The sequence below is a fragment of the Gorilla gorilla genome, chromosome 6, assembly GCF_029281585.2.
Source record: "Gorilla gorilla gorilla isolate KB3781 chromosome 6, NHGRI_mGorGor1-v2.1_pri, whole genome shotgun sequence".
NCBI lineage: Eukaryota > Metazoa > Chordata > Mammalia > Primates > Hominidae > Gorilla > Gorilla gorilla.
The window spans coordinates 100,728,826-100,742,074 of NC_073230.2; the positions used below are offsets into that span (position 1 = coordinate 100,728,826).

Genomic DNA, 13,249 nt, shown 5'->3' on the forward strand with positions numbered 1-13,249 from the left:
TATGTGCCACATTTTCTTAATCCAGTCTATCGTTGTTGGACATTTGGGTTGGTTCCAACTCTTTGCTATTGTGAATAGTGCCACAATAAACATACATGTGCATGTGTCTTTATAGCAGCATGATTTATAATCCTTTGGGTATATACCCAGTAATGGGATGGCTGGGTCAAATGGTATTTCTAGTTCTAGATCCCTGAGGAATCGCCACACTGGCTTCCACAATGGTTGCACTAGTTTACAGTCCCACCAATAGTGTAAAAGTGTTCCTATTTCTCCACATCCTCTCCAGCACCTGTTGTTTCCTGACTTTTTAATGATCGCCATTCTAACTGGTGTGAGATGGTATCTCATTGTGGTTTTGATTCGCATTTCTCTGATGGCCAGTGACGGTGAGCATTTTTTCATGTGTTTTTTGGCTGCATAAATGTCTTCTTTTGAGAAGTGTCTGTTCATATCCTTTGCCCACTTTTTGTTGGGGTTGTTTTTTTCTTGTAAATTTGTTTGAGTACATTGTAGATTCTGGATATTAGCCCTTTGTCAGATGAGTAGGCTGCAAAAATTTTCTCCCATTTTGTAGGTTGCCTGTTTACTCTGATGGTAGTTTCTTTTGCTGTGCAGAAGCTCTTTAGTTTAATTAGATCCCATTTGTCAATTTTGGCTTTTGTTGCCATTGCTTTTGGTGTTTTAGACATGAAGTCCTTGCCCATGCCTATGTCCTGAATGGTATTGCCTAGGTTTTCTTCTAGGGTTTTTATGGTTTTAGGTCTAACATTTAAGTCTTTAATCCATCTTGAATTAATTTTTGTATAAGGTGTAAGGAAGGGATCCAGTTTCAGCTTTCTACATATGGCTAGCCAGTTTTCCCAGCACCATTTACTAAATAGGGAATCCTTTCCCCATTGCTTGTTTTTCTCAGGTTTGTCAAAGATCAGATAGTTGTAGATATGTGGCATTATTTCTGAGGGCTCTGTTCTGTTCCATTGGTCTATATGTCTGTTTTGGTACCAGTACCATGCTGTTTTGGTTACTGTAGCCTTGTAGTATAGTTTGAAGTCAGGTAGCACGATGCCTCCAGTTTTGTTCTTTTGGGTTAGGATTCACTTGGCAATGTGGGTTCTTTTTGGTTCCATATGAACTTTAAAGTAGTTTTTTCCAGTTCTGTGAAGAAAGTCATTGGTAGCTTGATGGGGATGGCACTGAATCTGTAAATTACCTTGGGCAGTATGGCCATTTTCACGATATTGATTCTTCCTATCCATGAGCATGGAATGTTCTTCTATTTGTTTGTATCCTCTTTTATTTCATTGAGCAGTGGTTTGTAGTTCTCCTTGAAGAGGTCCTTCACATCCCTTGTAAGTTGGATTCCTAGGTATTTTATTCTCTTTGAAGCAATTGTGAATGGGAGTTCTCTCATGATTTAGCTCTCTGTTTGTCTGTTATTGGTGTATAAGAATGCTCGTGATTTTTGCACATTGATTTTGTATCCTGAGACTTTGCTGAAGTTGCTTATCAGCTTAAGGAGATTTTGGGCTGAGACAATGGGGTTTTCTAGATATACAATCATGTCATCTGCAAACAGGGACAATTTGACTTCCTCTTTTCCTAATTGAATGCCCTTTATTTCCTTCTCCTGCCTGATTGCCCTGGCCAGAACTTCCAACACTATGTTGAATAGGAGTGGTGAGAGAGGGCATCCCTGTCTTGTGACAGTTTTCAAAGGGAATGCTTCCAGTTTCTGCCCATTCAGTATGATATTCGCTGTGGGTTTGTTATAGATAGCTCTTATTATTTTGAGATATGTCCCATCAATACCTAATTTATTGAGAGTTTTTAGCATGAAGGGTTGTTGAATTTTGTCAAAGGCCTTTTCTGCATCTATTGAGATAATCATGTGGTTTTTGTCTTTGGTTCTGTCTATATGCTGGATTACGTTTATTGATTTTCATATGTTGAACCAGCCTTGCATCCCAGGGATGAAGCCCACTTGATCACAGTGGATAAGTTTTTTGATGTGTTGCTGGATTCGGTTTGCCAGTATTTTATTGAGGATTTTTGCATCAATGTTCATCAAGTTATTGATCTAAAATTCTCTTTTTTTGTGTGTCTCTGCCAGGCTTTGGTATCAGGATGATGCTGGCCTCATAAAATGAGTTAGGGAGGATTCCCTCTTTTTCTATTGATTGGAATAGTTTCAGAAGGAATGGTACCAGTTCCTCCTTGTACCTCTGGTAGAACTCAGCTGTGAATCCATCTGGTCCTGGACTTTTTTTGGTTGGTAAGCTATTAATTATTGCCTCAATTTCAATATTGGTCTATTCAGAGATTCAACTTCTTCCTGGTTTAGTCTTGGGAGAGTGTATGTGTCAAGGAATTTATCCATTTCTTCTAGATTTTCTAGTTTATTTGTGTAGAGGTGTTTATAGTATTCTCTGATGGTAGTTTGTATTTCTGTGGGATCGGTGGTGATACCCCCTTTGTCATTTTTTATTGCGTCTATTTGATTCTTCACTCTTTTCTTCTTTATTAGTCTTGCTAACAGTCTACCAATTTTGTTGATCTTTTAAAAAAACCAGCTCCTGGATTCATTTATTTTTTGAAGGGCTTTTTGTGTCTCTATTTCCTTCAGTTCTGCTCTGATTTTAGTTATTTCTTGCCTTCTGCTAGCTTTTGAATGTGTTTGCTCTTGCTTTTCTAGTTCTTTTAATTGTGATGTTAGGGTGTCAATTTTACACCTTTCCTGCTTTCTCTTGTGGGCATTTAGTGCTATAAATTTCCCTCTACACACTGCTTTGAATGTGTCCCAGGGATTCTGGTATGTTGTATCTGTGTTCTCGTTGGTTTCAAAGAACCTCTTTATTTCTGCCTTCATTTCATTATGTACCCAGTAGTCATTCAGGAGCAGGTTGTTCAGTTTCCATGTAGTTGAGCGGTTTTGAGTGAGTTTCTTAATCCTGAGTTCTGGTTTGATTGCACTGTGGTCTGAGAGACAGTTTGTTATAATTTCTGTTCTTTTACATTTGCTGAGGAGTGCTTTAATTCCAACTATGTGGTCAATTTTGGAATAGGTGTGGTGTGGTGCTGAAAAGAATGCATATTCTGTTGATTTGGGATGGAGAGTTCTGTAGATGTCTATTAGGTCTGCTTGGTGCAGAGCTGAATTCAATTCCTGGATATCCTTCTTAACTTTCTGTCTCATTAATCGGTCTGATGTTGACAGTGGGGTGTTAAAGTCTCCCATTATTATTGTGTGGGAGTCTAAGTCTCTTTGTAGGTCACTAAGGACTTGCTTTATGAATCTGGGTGCTCCTGTATTGAGTGCATATATATTTAGGATAGTTAGTTGTTCTTGTTGAATTGATCCCTTTACCATTATGTAATAGTCTTCTTTGTCTCTTTTGATCTTTGTTGGTTTAAACTCTGTTTTATCCAAGAGTAGGATTGCAACCCCTGCCATTTTTTGTTTTCCATTTGCTTGGTAGATCTTCCTCCATCCCTTTATTTTGAGCCTATGTGTGTCTCTGCATGTGAGATGGGTTTCTTGAATACAGCACACTGATGGGTCTTGACTCTTTATCCAATTTGCCAGTCTGTGCCTTTTAATTGGAGCATTTAGTCCATTTACATTTAAGGTTAGTATTGTTATGTGTGAATTTGATCCTGTCATTATGATGTTAGCTGGTTATTTTGCTCATTAGTTGATGCAGTTTCTTCCTAGCCTCGATGGTCTTTACAATTTGGCATGTTTTTGCAGTGGCTGGTACCGGTTGTTCCTTTCCATGTTTAGTGCTTCCTTCAGGAGCTCTTTTAGGGCAGGCCTGGTGGTGACAAAATCTCTCAGCATTTGCTTGTCTATAAAGTATTTTATTTCTCCTTCACTTATGAAGCTTAGTTTGGCTGGTTATGAAATTCTGGGTTGAAAATTCTTTTCTTTAAGAATGTTGAATATTGGCCCCCACTCTCTTCTGGCTTGTAGAGTTTCTGCCGAGAGATCTGCTGTTAGTCTGATGGGCTTCCCTTTGTGGGTAACCCGACCTTTCTCTCTGGCTGCCCTTAACATTTTTTCCTTCATTTCAACTTTGGTAAATCTGACAATTATGTGTCTTGGAGTTGCTCTTCTCGAGGAGTATCTTTGTGGCATTCTCTGTATTTCCTGAATTTGAATGTTGGCCTGTCTTGCTAGATTGGGGAAGTTCTCCTGGATAATATCCTGCAGAGTGTTTTGCAACTTGGTTCCATTCTCCCCGTCACTTTCAGGTACACCAATTAGATGTAGATTTGGTCTTTTCACATAGTCCCATATTTCTTGGAGGCTTTGCTCGTTTCTTTTTATTCTTTTTTCTCTGAACTTCTCTTCACGCTTCATTTCATTCATTTTGTCTTCCATCACTGATACCCTTTCTTCCAGTTGATCACATCGGTTACTGAGGCTTGTGCATTCGTCATGCAGTTCTCGTGCCATGGTTTTCAGCTCCATCAGGTCCTTTAAGGACTTCTCTGCATTGGTTATTCTAGTTATCCATTTGTCTAATTTTTTTTCAAAGTTTTTAACTTCTTTGCCATTGGTTCAAACTTCCTCCTTTAGCTCGGAGTAGTTTGATCTCCTGAAGCCTTCTTCTCTCAGCTCGTCAAATCATTCTCCATCCAGCTTTGTTCCGTTGCTGGCGAGGAGCTGCGTTTCTTTGGAGGAAGAGAGGCACTCTGATTTTTAGAGTTTCTGGTTTTTCTGCTCTGTTTTTTCCCCATCTTTGTGGTTTTATCTATCTTTGGTCTTTGATGATGGTGACGTACAGATGGGTTTTTGGGGTGGGTGTCCTTTCTGTTAGTTTTCCTTCTAATAGTCAGGACCCTCAGCTGCAGGTCTGTTGGAGTTTACTGGAGGTCCACTCCAGACCCTGTTTGCCTGGGTATCAGCAGCGGTGGCTGCAGAAAAGTGGATATTGGGGAACCTCAAATGCTGCTGCCTGATCGTTCCTCTAGAAGTTTTGTCTCAGAGGAGTACCCAGCTGTGTGAGGTGTCAGTCCGTCAGTCCGACCCTACTGGGGGATGCCTCCCAGTTAGGCTACTCGGGGGTCACAGACCCACTTGAGGAGGCATTCTGCCTGTTCTCAGATCTTAAGCTGTGTGCTAGGAGAACCACTACTGTCTTCAAAGCCGTCAGACAGGGACATTTAAGTCTGCAGAGGTTATTGCTGTCTTTTGTTTGTCTGTGCCCTGCCCCCAGAGGTGGAGCCTACAGAGGCAGGCAGGCCTCCTTGAGCTGTGGTGGGCTCCACCCAGTTCGAGCTTCTGGGCTGCTTTGTTTACCTACTGAAGCCTAGGCAATGGCGAGTGCCCCTCCCCCAGCCTAGCTGCCGCCTTGCAGTTTGATCTCAGACTGCTGTGCTAGCAATCAGCGAGACTCCATGGGTGTAGGACCCTCTGAGCCAGGTGTGGGATATAATCTCCTGGTGTGCCGTTTGTTAAGCCCGTTGGAAAAGCGCAGTATTAGGGTGGGAGTGACCCGATTTTCCAGGTGCCGTCTGTCAACCCTTTCTTTGACTAGGAAAGGGAATTCCCTGACCCCTTGTGCTTCCCGGGTGAGGCGATGCCTCGCCCTGCTTTGGCTCACGCACGGTGCACTGCACCCATTGTCCTGCACCCACTGTCCGGCACTCCCCAGTGAGATGAACCCGGTACCTCAGTTGGAAATGCAGAAGTCACCCGTCTTCTGCATCGCTCACGCTGGGAGCTGTAGACTGGAGCTGTTCTATTCAGCCATCTTGGCTCCCGACCCTCATTATAGCATTCTTTTCACTTCAAAGTATGTTTAAACTTTTCCATAATGAAAAGTTTTCTTTTAGTTTACATATATATGTAATGGAAAAACTCAATTATCTTCAGATTGTCATTTGAATAGGGCAGTATAATTTATTTTGGTTACTGATAACAGTTTAAATAAAAAGCTTTACTACAGTAATAAATGTACATAAAAAACTGAACAAAGGCTTTATGGGAAAATAACTTGGCAAATGTTTACAAAATGATACAGAAGCAAGCAGATACAATATTGTAGCTACATATGATACTATATAAATATGTATGTATATATACAAATGTGTGCATATGACAAAAAAACACTCAAATAACAAAATGAAAACATTTATCTCTCAGTTATGAGTTTAAGGATAAAGTTTTCCTTTTTCGTTCTACTTTTCTCTGTTTACAAGTTTTCTAAAATGAGCATTTATCTAATTTGTAATTAGAAAAAGGAAATGAATATGAACAAGTGGGATTATAATTCAGATAAAGTAGAATAGATAGTCTGAACCCTATTCAGAAGAAAATAAACACCTGGCCAAAAGTCACTATACTAAACACTGAGCAGAAGGAAGCCCTACACTTGGGTGGCTTTTGTTTTCATATGCTCTCAGATTATACCATCTGCAGATCTGGGGGAAAACCCCCACATTCTTATGCCTCTAGCTGGTGGAGGCTTTTATTTTTGTGTTAATATTTTCACAGTTTACCTGTCATAACCAGTATGCTGAGATTTCCATCTCCAGGTATTTTTAACTCCTTGATCTCCTGTAGATCTAACAATTTTACATTTTACCAGTGGAGGTGTGGGGTGGGGCAGGGTGGAGGGGCGGCAGGGCTGGGAATCTTACACAGCTGAATGCAAAGGCAAACACCTACCCTGGACCCAAGTTTTCACCTCTTGGTTCTCAGTGGTAACATTAAAGGCAAATTTCAAAAACTACTTTCAGTGACATAATCTAAGAAAGAACTAAAGGTTGGTGTAAAAGTCACTGGGGTTTCCCAGGCGCGTTGGCTCATGCCTGTAATCCCAGCACTTTGGGAGGCCGGAGCGGGTGGATCGCCTGAGGTCTGAAGTTCGAGACCAGCCTGACCAATATGGTGAAACCCCCTGTCCACTAAAAATACAAAAATCAGCCGGGTGTGGTGGCAGGCGCCTGTAATCCCAGCTACTCGGGAGACTGAGGCAGGAGAATCACTTGAACCCAGGAGGCGGAGCTTGCAGTGAGCCGAGATCGCGCTGTTGCAGTGAGCTGAGATCGCGCCATTGCACTCCAGCTGGGCGACAACAGCGAGACTTTGTCTCAAAAAAATAAAATAAAATAAAATAAAATAAAATAATTGGGGTTTTTGCCATTAAAAGTAACGACAAAAACCACAAGGACTTTTGCACCAACCTAGTACTTGCAGCTATAGCAATCCTACAAAACATTAAGTCTAGCAATTCCTACAGTACCCTAAAAATTCTTTTTCTGATAACTAAAAGTAAAGTTTCTTTTTTCCAAAGTGGGTGATAAAACTTCAAATTATAAAGTATTTTTAAAACCCTCAAAACTGTACATTAGAAATATCATTGAAAATTAAAATAATAATCAGTAGTATTAAAAGATTCTCAATAAATTTCCCCACTAGTAGGAAAATTTCACTTACTTTAACTTCCACAGTCTTGCCTCCATGTTCAATGTGTCTCTCTATGTATTCAGAGGACAGCAAATCACTGCAACAACAAAAATAAATGATGACTAAAGAGGATCCCAAAAACGTAAAACACGAAAATCAGGATCTAGTTTACACATATCTGCTTTAACAATTCTTTAAGCCCCCCAAATCAACACTTTATAGGTCTCTCTCTCTCTCTCACACTCACACAGACACACAGACACACACACACCCAGTATTTCTAAAAGGACATGAGGTTGAACTGCCTACACCACCTGTCACTCCATTGCTGAGCACAGCTGATTCTGCTGAACCAGCCAATAATTCCAGGAAACTACCGTAAGCACATCATTGTTTTAAAGACATATTGTCCTTAATTTTTTACTTTAACTTTTTATCAAACAGTTTTAATTGTATATTATGCCTTACCATTTCTTTAATGTGTTATATGTGATATTTTCATCTGACAAAATGTTAGTTTTCATCACAAAATAAAAAAAGGCAAAGAAAGTTAAAAGAAATGAAATGGAATATATACCATCAACATCTGAAAATTATTCTTTTTTGAAATCAATCCTAAACAACATTTACATGTTTCTATAATCTTAAATATGCTTCTCTTTAATTTCATATATATGAAAAACTTTCCCTTTTAATGGAGGGGTCTCAAGACACAACTTCCATAAAATATTTTTAATCTTTTAAAGCACTAAAATATAAATAAAACTATCATTAATAAATTTTTAAAAATGCATGAAGCTATAAATTTCTAGTGTTGCTCTATTAATAGACATTGAGCCAACTAAAAACTCCTTAAGTGAACTGAAGGTCATCAAACTAAAACTGTTCCAATCATCTAAAAATGTGCATTTTTGAGCACAGAGGTTCATCATGAAAAGCACCATGCCTACAATTGCTTGAAATGTAAACAGAACGATCAAACCAGCATTACATTAATGCAGGCACCATAATCCTGTATTATCTGGCACTTATATTACTATTTAGAAAACTTGTAATTATAGTCTAAGTCAATGCTTCATTTATCTTTAGAATAGAAGTTCTTATTGACTTTATGTTAGAATCAGCTAGCACGCTCTCAGCTGCAAGCTGTAGAAAACACAACAAAAAGTATATTAAACAATCAGGACATTTATCATCTTATTTCTTCTTTGAAATTCCAGGGCTAGCATAATATAAATTTGCTTTTGAAGATATTCAGTTCTACTTGATAAATAAATTTGAGGTTTATAAAATATAGGCAAACCCTTTTAAGATATTTTCAGTATATATTTTGCTAGTAAGACATGAACAGAATTCACAGATGTATAAAGTATAAAAAGAAGATTGTATATGTGTTACACACTGACAGAAAGGGCTGCAAGATCAAGAAATGTCAATTACTCTTGAAGCATATGAGTAATAAATGTTCATGATATATTAAATATATAAGAGGCACTAAATATCCAGGATACACTAAATATACATATGTACTTAATATTCATGAGGGGGTTTTTCAGCTTCAACACAATTGATACTTTAGGCCAGATAATTCTTTGTCTTGGGAGGCTGTCTTGTTCACTGTAGCACACTTAGCATCCCTAGATTCTACCTAATAGATGCCAGTAGCATCTCTTACATACACCAGTCATGACAATCAAAAATGTCTCCAGACATTGCTAAATGTACACTGGGGTACAAAATTACCCTGATTAACAACAACTGCTGATACTCTTTCCTGCCCCATTTGTTATCTGTCCAATAAACACAACAGAACTCATGACTGTTTGTGAGGCTAACTGGCAAGCCACAGCCACTGACTAGGCATACTTGTCCCAGTATCTCTCAGACACTTGAGCAGGTGTTATTAGCTTGGGACAACTGCTATCTTTGGGGCTTGCCCAAACCTCAACTCTGGTCCTTGTAACCACACCATCAGTGGGGAAGGCATATGCAGATGTATGAACATGAACACTGTGTATCCCAGGATTAGCTGGCATGGCCCCTCTACCCTACTTGCCCCTAACCCAGGTATACCAACCTAATAATCTTTCCTCTTGCCTCTCACTGTGCACTTTAAACTAATTTAGTGAATTATGTGATTTGAGGATTGGAATTTAGTCTGTGGGAGCTTTTGGTTCCCTCACCTTTAGGATAGCTCACCTAAGCATACTTGGAGGCTACCATTGCATCAAAGTAATCTTCCCATCTGACATCAGGGCAGTTCCAGGGTTGGCTCACGTGGTGGCTCAGTGCCATTAATGAGATGAGGGGTGTTTACAACTTTCTGCTCTGCCCTCAGCATGGTAGCCGGGGCTCTCTTAACTGGCTCCTCTCATGACCGTGATATGATGGCTGCAATTCTCAGCATCTTATAAAAAATACATTATTCCAAGATTAAAAAAAGAAAAAAGCCTTGTATTTATTTTTAAAAGTGAACAAGCCCTTTCAAAAATAGCTCTTAGCATTCATCTTCTCAAGTATCTTCTGCCAGAATTACACTATATGGCCACTCCAAAACCAATCCTTTGACAAGAACATTTGTCTTTGAACAATCAAGATTCTCCTGCCGGGCCTCCCTTGACCATCATGATTCTTTACAGAGAACTGAACAATATTGTTGGAAAGGAGAGTGGTGAAGAAAGTACCTGTTGTACATCCAATTGAAAATTGTCTTCTTTTTTGTCTTCATCATGAGTATATTATATATTTCACAAATTTCCAAGGGCTTATAACAAAAACGTGAAATTATATGGAAAGACCTGCCTCAGGCAAAACTGATAATTGCTCCAGCATCCGCATCACACCCTGTTTACCCAAAACAGGAGAGATACTAGCCAGGTGTTTGCAAAGGACTGTCCTCCAACCTTGCTATCAGTCTTAAAAACTTCCCCAGATGTAGGAGAGAAACATCATCATACAGAGGCATGTTTATCAGCAGAGCCAGCCAGGTTCCCTCTCCTGGGAATCTGAACTTGTAAATTCAGAAAAAAATCATTCAGCTGATGAAGGAAAGAGAAACAGAAAGTCAAAAGTAAGCTGACACTTAAAAGAAACTGAGCTGTACGGTGGTGAATACCAGAGTGAAAGCCCCACATCTTCACTGCTGAAGTCCCTGAATGCAGAACACCCTATCCCTGTGCTAGACATCTTTGGTACCCTTGCTCTCTCACTGTCACATGAGTCAAACCCCACTACTGCAGCCAGCATGAGTGAAATCAAAATCACCTAAGTCAAATACTCCTCAGAGGAATACTAGCTGTGGTGTAGGAATAGCAGTAGTAATAATAATAATAAAATCTAAAAACAACTTTTGAGTCCTCCAGGTTTTCAAATTTCAAGGGAACATTTCCCTTTGAATTATAAAATCTAGGCATTAAGAGAATATGAGTCACTGCACGAATGTAATTATAGCAAAGAAAAGCCCTCTGCTCAGGAATTATGCAGCTATTTCAATCAAGCCTCTATACACAAGTATTGCTGGAAAGCGCTCCATGTAATTTTAAACCAAAAACAGCTCATGCAATTTGGTTTTGTTTGTTTGCATATTGTGAAAGTCTGCAAAGTATTGTTATTTTAATGATTAGGGTGAGAATCCTTAAATTTAAACTTTCACTTTTCCCTCTACTAAACCATAAAATCTTTACTATCATCAAGTTAGAACCTAAGTTAATTTTCTTGAAGCTTCCTGAAGTAGAGACAATCAAATTATCTTGTTATTTTCTTTAGAACTTCATTGTTAATCATTATATAGGGATCTACTTAAATCATTTTAAGTGCAGGAAAATGGAAGACCTCCTTAACATAAAGGAAATTTTATATTAATGTAAATGGGTCAGGTAGAATTCACTCCATACTAATAGCTTAATAATGATGTGTGAATGCTTGTTTGTGAACTTTGAAATATAAAAGTAAAAATCATTTTCAACCAATTTCTAAAGGCCACTCATTCTCTAAAGGAAGTAAGATGTTTATAAAATTAGAAATGTTTTCTGAGACCTTTTTTCATTTGCATAACAAGCCTAAAAAAGCAAAACAAATATAATGTAAACATTTTCAGTCATAATAATGATTATCCTTTGTGTAGTGGGCAACTGTCATGAATCAGAGACAGCTCGTATAGTATTATACAAAGGTTTGGGAGTTAAAAACAAAAACAAATATTTTAATTTTCCATCCAAGCTCTGCCATTTACTAATTGTGTACCCTTGGCCAAGGTGCTTAATCTTGATCAACATAATTTGCTTCTGTTTAAAATGGAGACAGTAAAAAAAAAAAAAATCACTTCATAAAGCTGGTATGGTATTAAACCAGAACATAGATGAAATGCATCCCAAATCCTGATTTCAATCATTCACATACCCTATTCACCATCTCATATCTATTCATCTTTCTCTAGAACTCTCTCTCACTGTTTTGGAACTTAAAACCATTGAGCCTATCTACCACTTTTTCACTCTCCTCACCTCCTTCTTGTCTACTTAATCCAGTTTATCTTCCATGATCTGTCCTGATAAATCACCTCCCTGAACACACTCTAAACTAATTTACCCCTCTTTCCACTGTACTTGCTTGACCAAACCTCAATCACAGTAAAACTCCTTCTACTAATCAAAGTCTGACTCCAAGAAATAGAACATCTTGAATGGTCATAGGCTGGTTTAGGATCACAGTTGTCAAATGGTCCCTCATCACAACACTGCCCTTAAGTCCCCTACGCTTTTCCAGTCAATTTACTCTGAGAAGATCCTTCTAAATCTCTCTCCTCACATCTCTACTGTGCTCCCTCATTATCACACCCTTCAGATAATCTCACTTCTGTATTCACTGGAAAAATGAAAACAAGACTACCTCATCTTTCCAATCTACCAGCACCCCTGTTTCTGAACCAGTCTCTACTAGGATGTCAAATAGGCATCTCAAATTCAACATGTCTAATGCATAACTCTCTCAGTCAAATCCAAACATTCAATTCTACCTTCAAAATGTATCCTAGTAACAACTTCACAGTGAAAAAAAAACTGGAGACATCACCTTAACCAAGTGATCACAGTTAACATAACCAATAATAGAAAAAAAAAAATCATGTGCTTCTGAAGTGATGCTTGCATAAGAAGCAAACAAATGAACAAAGCAACTTGAATGTGCAATAGATTTTCAAAGAAACAGCCTCAGAGCAAAGATCTAATCCAAGGTGCTGCCAGTAAGATGTAACCTCAAGGTCAAGAGTAAGTCAAGGGTGTAGTTTTAAAACCCTTTGTTATAACTCAGAAAGACTAAAGGCTGTTTCGCCTTTACCAAATCATCTATGTAAAAGAGTTCCGAAAACTATTAAGGGCCTCAGCTAGACAAAAGAGTTTCTAAGAATCTTGTAGGTTCTCATAGACATTCTCACCTAAACAAAAAGGCTAGTATGAATCTTCAGGGCATTGTCCCATAGCATCTTAACTCACAGTAGAGAGGGACCTATCTCAAAAAGATCTGTGGATGTGGATTTGTCTAATGGGGTAAATGCCAAGGAGATTCACATGAAACCTGTGAAGTTCTTAAGAGAATTATATCACTGGAACCACACCAGCTTGGACCAAAATGGACAGTCAGTTCAAACTTTTTATAGTCAGGAAACAGACCAGAAAGATAGCTAGCTTAAAGCCTGGCACATTTCTTTAAAAAAAAATATAAATGTTGACTCAGAGGATGAACCCAAGAACCACAAAAGGACTGCTCCCAGGAAGCAAAGCAGAGCCTTAATCAACATATATTCCCTTCTGCCAAAGCAGGAGAAACCAGTGACAT

General features: G+C 38.7%; 1 protein-coding gene across 23 annotated transcripts in view; it reads right to left on the reverse strand.

The window, feature by feature from the left end:
• ADAM22 (ADAM metallopeptidase domain 22) overlaps positions 1-13,249 on the reverse strand; it is a 267,617-nt gene that overhangs the window by 120,161 nt on the left and 134,207 nt on the right. For all 23 annotated transcript variants that reach the window (XM_055346842.2, XM_019031229.4, XM_055346836.2 and 20 more), the window contains one exon: positions 7,448-7,514. In XM_055346842.2, coding sequence (XP_055202817.1) covers positions 7,448-7,514 — 67 coding nt within the window. The remainder of the gene's footprint in view (positions 1-7,447; positions 7,515-13,249) is intronic.